Genomic DNA, 8,161 nt, shown 5'->3' with positions numbered 1-8,161 from the left:
CGTCGCGCCTCGGCCCGCGCCCGCCTGGCAGGAGCGCAGTGAGGGCGGCGCGGCGGCCCAGGGGCTGAGGGGCCGGGGAGGCCGGCGGGGGCACGGCCTGCTCCGGGCGGGCCCCCCGGCCCACCGCGGCCGGCGGTGAGCACCCCGTCCCCAGGCGGCCTGGGGCGCCGCCGTGCCGTGCCGTGCCGTGCCGTGCCGTGCCGGGCGGGAGGCGGCGCGCTGAGGGGCGGGCCGGGCCGGGCGGCGCTGCCGGGCGCCCGCCGCGGCGTGTGGGTGGCTCTAGGCGGCCGGTACCCAGCGACAGGCGGCGGGGTGGGAGGAGGCTGGCGGGGCGGAGGAGGAGGAGGAGGGAGCGCGGCGGCGTTGCGGGCGTATCAGCCGGTGCTGGACTATGGTGCGGCTCGGCGGGGGCTGACACGCCGGCACCCCGTCCTCCCTCCCTTCCTCCCTCCCTGTTGGCTGACAGGCGGCGAGCCCTGAGCCGCACGTGTGGGATGTGAGACCTGCCCTCGCCGGGGGAGCATGAGCTGTGCCCAGGCCGGCATTGTCCAGGTACGAGGGGCTGGAGCCGCCCGGCCCCGGGTGGGGGTGGTGGAGACCGGGGCGGGGGGGGGCAGGCGTGGGGGGAGGGACGGTGTTGCCTCCCGGCGGAGAAGTGCGAGGTGGGATGGGGCTGTCAGCGGCCTCGCCGCCGGGAAAGGCCCTTCCCGGGGCCGGCAGCCCCCGCCCGGCCGGCGAGATGCGGTGGCGGGTCGTGGGTGTGCGTTGTCATCCGTGCCCGGCTGCGCGGGTGCCCGCCTTTGTGCTTCGGAGCCGGCCGGTCTGTGCGGGAATGGGACCCTCCCCGTGTCCGTGGGCACTTCCGCGGGTGGGGGGTAGCCGGGGCGGGGTTTGCTCTCCGTGGAGCATATGGGCGCTGGTGGGTTACGGGCTTAGCCGTCGGCCTGTCGGCTGAATTTCACTAGCGAACAAATAGTGTAGAATTATGATGAGCGACGTGCCGGCAGGGATTGACATCATTTGGGGATGTGGATGCGCACAGGCGGTGATGAAGAGTCCCGCGCTGAATTTTTGGTGGTTACATTCCTTCCCTGTAAAAGAAGCAGCCCCCAGATTTGATTCTTGGCTCCTTGACAATGCAGCAAAATTTAAAGCACAAACTGCCCTTTTTTTTTTCTCCGCTCTGTTGCTGTAAGCCAGTCTTGTGATTTCATATTTTAGTTATTACCTTGTTTTATTATGTAACTGCGTTTTTTCGTTGGCAATTAAATAAAATAACTTACTATAAGTACATTAAGAATATTGCCCCAGCCTGTAGCATTGTCAAATGCTGCTTTTCTCATTTCGCAGCCTGCATAGATAATGGGTTTGTACTGACACAAGCACATACAATTCATTCTGTTGTCTCTTGCATCGTTTCCCGTGTGTTTCTCTGTAGTTGCAGAAGAAATTACTTGGCCTGGGTTTAGATTTTTGCATCCTGCTGTTTGGACCTGCAGTAGTGCCTTTTTTTTTTTATGCTGCACTCAGCAGAAGTGCGTAGTGAGACTGTAGAACAGTCAGTCAGGCTGTGCTCCTGTCCATGTATTTACCAGCATTACCGTCTCATTTTGTGGGGCACCTAGCCCCGTCTGAACACAGCAGCAATTAGGGGCAGGGTGCTGCTGTGCCAGCGGTGTCACATAGCAGGTGGTCAGCTGCGCCTTTCTGATTAGTGCTCATACGAGGATTGCAGTTATTACAGTAATTCATTTTAGCTTGGGGATTCATTTTGAAAATTTGGATTTTCCACTAAGAAGGGATTATCATTTCTCTGTGTAGTACGTGTGTTTTATGAGGAAGTGGAGTATGGTATGTATCCTGGCTGCTCTCTCTACTTCTCTTCTGTCTGTCTCTGAAACACACACCCATTTGGACAACACAGGTGCAATGTTGATTTTCATGATTTTCAGAATTAGATGTAAAAAGCAGCGCACGCTTAGTCAACACATAACACTTGTCGATGCAGTCTCACTCTAGTATGGCGGGGGTGGGGAGGGGGGTGGGGAGAGTAGCTGTCCTTATGGAGGAAATGCTGGGTCTATTTACTTGTTTGTTTCAGGAGGGCGAGTGGGGTGTTAGCCCAGAACAAAGAGTGGTTGGTCAGATGGGCAGCGCTTGTGAGGAGCGAGGCGTGTGAGTCGGTCGGTGGTGGATGGCATGTCGTATCACTCGTGTGATACATATGCTAATGTGTTGCTGACTTAATGTGACCTCACCTTTGGACTCCTAACCTTTTTAGTATTAATCAGCTCTTTCTCAGTAGCTTACTTGTTTGAAACCAGAGCAGGCCAGGGCACGGACTGATGCACTCAGTGACTTTATCAGGAACTATCAATATCTGAATGTGGCGGTGATTTATTTGAAAGCAAACTGTGTACACGCACTCAGAACATCCCAAAGAACTGATTAAAAATCCGTATGCTCAGTATTTTAAATGCGTTCTAATAAACAATGTGGTATTTATTGTATTCCAATAAATAACTGGCTAAGACTTGTTACTAAAGTGTATCTTTCTGTGGTTTTGTGTTTCATGTATGTGGCACACGATCTAGCATTCTTCGTGATGGTGAGATAATCCCTGTGAAGCTTCGTGGAGTTTTGCATGTCTGACGCTAAGTAGTGTTCATTCAAGGTGGTGCTAAATCCTTCTCCTTGCCTCCTTTTGAATAGTCTTCTTACAAACAATGCAATTACTTGACTAAATAGTGCGAGCGGAATTTAGTTTATTAGTTGCTTTTTGAAATACTGCAGAAGATGTGGTTGTGGCATAGTGGGGGGGGGGGGATTCAAGTGGGGAGAGTGATGGTAGTGAATAGTTGGTGTCAGGCCAAGAGCTGTTCTAACAAAAAGGTTGGGTTACCTATTTTTTGAAGTTGTTGGAAATCTGTCTTGTGGATGCAAGTATTAAGGTTGCCCCTGTGGTTTCAACTCTGAAAGCTACTTTAAGAAAAAGTCCCTCAAGACAACCGCCCCATTCCCCCACCAGTTAGGCATGTTGCAAAGTTCAAACAGAAGGGCTTTTAGTAATTAAAAAAAGCAATTATTCCAAAGTATCTTAGTTTGTGATGATGGACTTTGGACAATGTAACTTGTCTTCACAGTGACTTTCCTTTCATTCTTTCTAAGTGTCTCTCTGGTCCTAAGTCTTACCTACGTAGTTTCCTCCAAACTTAGGGGTACCTGCAAGGTCTAGCTTCAACATGCATAGATCGTAGTCTTTGTGGGCCCCTATAGACAGGGAGGAGAGCTCGAGCCTTATACAAGTGCTCCGGCTCGCTCTCCCTCCTGTTCTGTAGGGGGGATGCTTGCCAGCCTAAGCCAAAGTATGCCTTTATGAATACCACCCGAAACAGTTTCATTGGGTATCTAAATATATGTGTGGCTTCCATGAGTGGATCATACATGCAGCTGTCGCAGCTTTCCAGCATATATAACTAGGAACTGCCAGTGCACTGGGAGTCACCGGCACCTCAGATGCTCCCTGGCCTCCAGTAGCACCTGTGCTGCCGGGAATGTCGCGGTAGCGTCGGCCGTTTCCATCGGATCGGCTTGCGGGGGTAGCTGGAAGGTGGTCCTGCTCATACCAGTTTGCGTATCTGCCTGTTAGCATGAAAAGGAATTGCTACGCCCCCTTTTCTTCAGGACGTCTGTTGTTTGTTTACGCTCAGTGGCTTTCTCGGTTTTGGCAATAAGGAGATGAGTCAGTTTTGCTTCTGTTTAAGGCTTTTTTTTTTTACACATTTCTCTTGTAAGATTTCATGTGCTGTTGTGATTCTGCAATGCCTGAGTGGCAAACGCTGCAGGGGTTTGGTTTAATTCCTTAGAAATACATTTCTGTTGGCCTTAGCTATCATGAACATTACTTCTAATAAAGTCTATAGCAGGCTGGATCTTACATACTCATGCACTTGTCCTAAAACACAGCAATATTTTGGTTTCTACTGATAATCTCAGGAGGGTGGGGGGCATGCAACACAGGAAAAATAAAAGCACAGCTAGTAGCAAAGGCCAGGCTGAGATGCCACCTACTCCAGTTGATGTTTTCCAGCTGAGATTTGAGGCCAGCAAGACCTTTAGAGTTAATTAAGAAGAAATGGCAAGGTTCTTTGATGTAGGGAGCCCAGGGTCATTTTTGTTACAGTTAATGAATGGTGGCTAGGTGGCTGTATAATGGGCTTGTGAGTCAGTCTTGGAATTTTGATCAGCTATGCCATGGCTAGGGTATCCCATCGTCAGTTCTGAAGTAGGAGGTTTAGGTTCTTCAGGCAGGGCTCCTCAGGAGGGAGTCCCTTGGCAAGGTGGTGTCCTCATCTCAGATGTTTGTGGGTTCACCAGAATATGGACTGGTAAGACTGGTCCAAGCTAGAGGCAAAACAGGCTGTTGTCATGGGCAGCAGACTGCTGGGGGCAAGAGGCTGGCTGTAGCCCCACAGCCTGCTTTTGCTTTGGAAAGAGGGAAGAGTTGGGTTGAAGCAGGGAAGCAGCTGAGCCTGAAGCAGGGTTGCCCTGCTGCAGTACCTGTTGCAGGTCCTGTTTGTCCTCTCCCTCCAGTGGCAGCAGCGACAGAAACCTCAGCTCCTTAGGACTCTCCTTCCTCGACTCTCCACTTTGTCATCTCACCCTCCTTTTCCATGAGTTAGGAGCAGCCTAAGCTTCATCCCAGCCCCTCATCCTTTTGTCCAGAACATTGCCTACAAGGTAGATAAACCTTGAGGTGGCTTGGGGGCTGGGGGGGAGTGATATGCAAGCTGTTCCTTTTAGCCCTTAAGAAAGGGGGAAACCCTGGTGCTCTTGTTTGAAATGTCAAAGTAAATGATCAGCACCATGCTCCCTGGGGAATCGCTGCGCTTCATTGTATTCCAAAGTTCTTTAAGGACGCGGCAGCGCAGGCAGCGTTCCCTTGCTGCAGAGCAGAAGGTCTGTGGGAGAGAGCGTGTGCACAGCAGTCAGGAAGGCTATTATTGAGACCTTCGCTGAGGTTTCATTTTATGCGTTAGCAAAACAGGCTCTCTCTTTCACACTTCCCAGATATTTTTATATTTCTCTGCAGATGCTTGTAGAACACCAACATTTGTTTGGTTTGAAGCCTGAATTAAAATTCCCAACCAATGTCTAGAGGCAAAAGGGAAAAAAAAAAAAAGCAAATGTTTGTCCCAGAATTAAAATCCATTTAAATTTGAGAGTTGTTAACCCATGAAATAGTGATGCAGTATAGAATGTCTCTTGGACTGAATCACTTGTGTTTAAAATGGAACATGCTCTAAAAATAAATGGCTAATTGCTTCAATGTAGTCAATATGGAATTTAAAGATGACTGACAGAGTGATTTGTCATCCATCTCCATAGCAGGAGTCATCTGGGAAGTCTGTGATGTTAAAGGCATTTGTTTCTATTAGCACCTTTTAAAGTAGTTTTGTTAATGAGCTCTTGAACACCAGGACTGAAATCTGTCATGTAGTATAATTAATTTTTCCATGCCATAGGAAAATGTGTGCCATGTGCACCTTCAATTACCAAATCAGGTTTCTCAGGTCCTGAAATGTGTGGTTCAGCAGGCCTATTGTTTTAGAGAAAGGAGGAGCATGCTGTTCTTCTGGTGCCAACAAAGTGCTTTCACACATCTCCATGTGAAATTTAGGATGGCATCCTGCAAGCTTGGGAAGATCTAATGTTGTGCCACCCACTGTATACTTTTTCCAGAGGGGAAGACTGATGGATACCCCTCCCAAAAGGGTAAGCAGAAGAGGTAGAGCAGGAAATTGTCTGCTTTTCCCAAGAAGGAGAGGAGAGCAAGAGAAGGGGAATGTTTGATGAGATAGTCAAAGAAGTTGTTCTTTACTGTATGCTGATGAAGCACCTGAGTGCTGGTTGTGTGGAGCAGATGGGTCAAGGGGCTGTTCTATGGATCGTAAATGTTGCTGTGACTCCTCTTCCTCCCTGAAACAAACTATCCTGCCAAAGTCTGTCTCTTTGGCAGAACATATGCTGTACGTTGTACAGACTCTGCTAAAGCTAGGTAAGAAGCAATGAAGTTGGCTGTAATCCAGCTTTGCTTGTGAGCTGGATGCCTGTTGTAGGGCACTTCCTGAACCATTTGAACTGCAGTCCTCCTTCCAGCTGGACACAATGAAGTGTGTGTGGCTACCTGCCTGGGCATCTGTGGGCATGCTTAAAAGTGCTTGACAAACTAGTGGGATGGATGGGATCATCTGATGTCCCAAGCTGGTCTTTGAGCAGCTAGATGCCTTGCTTTGAAATCTGGGTCGTGGTAAGACTGATAGTGTTGTTAAAGTAGGAGATACCGTCTTGTGCCTACATCTTAATGCAGCCTCAGGAAAATTTAAACTTAGATTTCACATTCTAATGCAGAACATCCATCAAGTGTTGGGTTATTTGTCAAGTGTCCTTAATGATGTTAAAAAAAAAAAAAGCTATGAGAGAGGCCTTAGGATTTTTAATATAAAAATATATATACTTTTTGTGTGTGACTGCATGGTTGCCTGAAGAAGAGAAAGACAATAACAGATTTACTCTCTGAAGCAGCATCCTGATTTAAATAGCAAGGTTTAGTTGCTACATGCTTAACATGAAAAGGGTGGGAAAGTGGATGAAATGTTTAATCTTGGAGCCAGAGCACACGTTTCCAAGATGATGCTGTTCAAGATTCATGAAAGGCCCACTAGCCATTAAGTTGTCTGCTGCCTTGGTTACAGGCCCGTGGAAGCTATGTAGAGATTTGGAGTGAGATCTTTTCATGAACTTTTAAGTTGCTTAATTTGACTGCACCATGCTCTCAAACAGTAGTCAATGTGAGGTCAATACCATGATTCAGAAATACTACATCCGTACCCTGAGTCATAGTAGAGACCTGATGCTGCAATAAAGTATTATTGAGTCAAACCCTTTGGTCTAAAAATGAACAATGCTCCTCCTAAAGTTATTGGGAACTTTGTTTGATGAAGGGCAGTGCTGTCTGGCCTTTTGTGATTTTTTTTTTTTTAATTTTTTTTTTCTACAGAGCTGAGTATCATAGGGAAGCTGGCTGTTTGATGTGCCAGCGTGAAGTGCTGACATTTCTTTCTCATTGCTCTAGCAGCAGGCTAAAGCAGAAACAACCATAGGAGTTACTACCTAGACCACGTATGAAAGGCTAATGAGCTGAACTATATTTTCTGTTCCTCCTCTTCTTAGGCTAGAAAAGGATTCCAACATAGAAGCACTTGGTCCTGTGGTAGAACTCCTTTCCACGACCCATCACTATGGTGGCTTATAATTTACCTTCTTTTTGGTTTTCACTTCTTAACATTCCTTAAGGATTTTTGCTTTGTGTATGAAAGGAAATTACCGATTTTTTTTCATATCAGCAAAGCTCACATTAAAGAATAAGATTTCCCACCTGACTAAAGGCAGAATTTCTTATGTTGGTCAAGAAACTGCATGCTGGTATAGAACCATTACCTGCTCTTGAAATTTAACTTTCTATTACTCCTTCATGCTCCTCAGAACTGTCACTCTGAAAGTGTCCTCTATGCAGATTTTCAAAGGCTCTCCCTCTCTGCACATCAGTATGCATTCTCTTTGATAGTCTCCTTTCTCCCTTCAACCTTCCCACTCCCCAAGAACTGAGTGATTGCAAAGTACTGTTGTTCTTTCCCATGCACTTTGCTACACAGATAGCTGTTCCTAGGCCATGCAATCTTATGTCTCAGACAATTAAAACATGGGTTAATAACTCAGACTAATTCTCTGTACCCAAAAGCATGATGTAGGCTAAAACCTTAGTGTCTGTATTTGAGCGATTATATTAGGGCATTTCTAATTAAAAACATGTATCACCTAATTGTAAGTGTCTGAATTCTTAAATATCTATGTATTTTGCACTCAACTGTGTATAAAATAGGAGCAGGTGCAGAGAGCGTACTTGTTTATCCTAAAGTGTTTAGGGCAGTTTACAAACCTGGTGTTAGAAAGATTGTACTGTTGCTGGGGCCGGAATGAAAAAGTTTGGGACATGGGAGCAAAGTAACAAGCAATCCTGCTGCAGGAAATTCAGCAAAATTGTAGCAAAGGTGTGATAAAATGTTCTGGGTGCTTCTGTGCGTTCAACTTGCCCACTGTG

At 47.3% G+C, this 8,161-nt stretch overlaps 1 protein-coding gene across 6 annotated transcripts in view; it reads left to right on the top strand.

Annotated features, from left to right (window-relative positions):
* The first annotated feature begins 346 nt into the window (after positions 1-346).
* Positions 347-8,161, top strand: part of HECW1 (HECT, C2 and WW domain containing E3 ubiquitin protein ligase 1) — a 271,082-nt gene continuing 263,267 nt past the window's right edge. For 5 of the 6 annotated variants that reach the window (XM_072853421.1, XM_072853420.1, XM_072853423.1 and 2 more), the window contains exon 1: positions 348-552. In XM_072853421.1, coding sequence (XP_072709522.1) covers positions 523-552 — 30 coding nt within the window. In that variant the 5' untranslated portion in view covers positions 348-522. Of the gene's footprint in view, positions 553-8,161 lie in introns of all 6 variants that reach the window. The other variant, XR_012041074.1, reaches the window with a different exon arrangement.

Source organism: Ciconia boyciana, chromosome 2, assembly GCF_034638445.1.
Source record: "Ciconia boyciana chromosome 2, ASM3463844v1, whole genome shotgun sequence".
Lineage (NCBI taxonomy): Eukaryota > Metazoa > Chordata > Aves > Ciconiiformes > Ciconiidae > Ciconia > Ciconia boyciana.
This window is presented reverse-complemented; position numbering and strand designations above follow the sequence as displayed.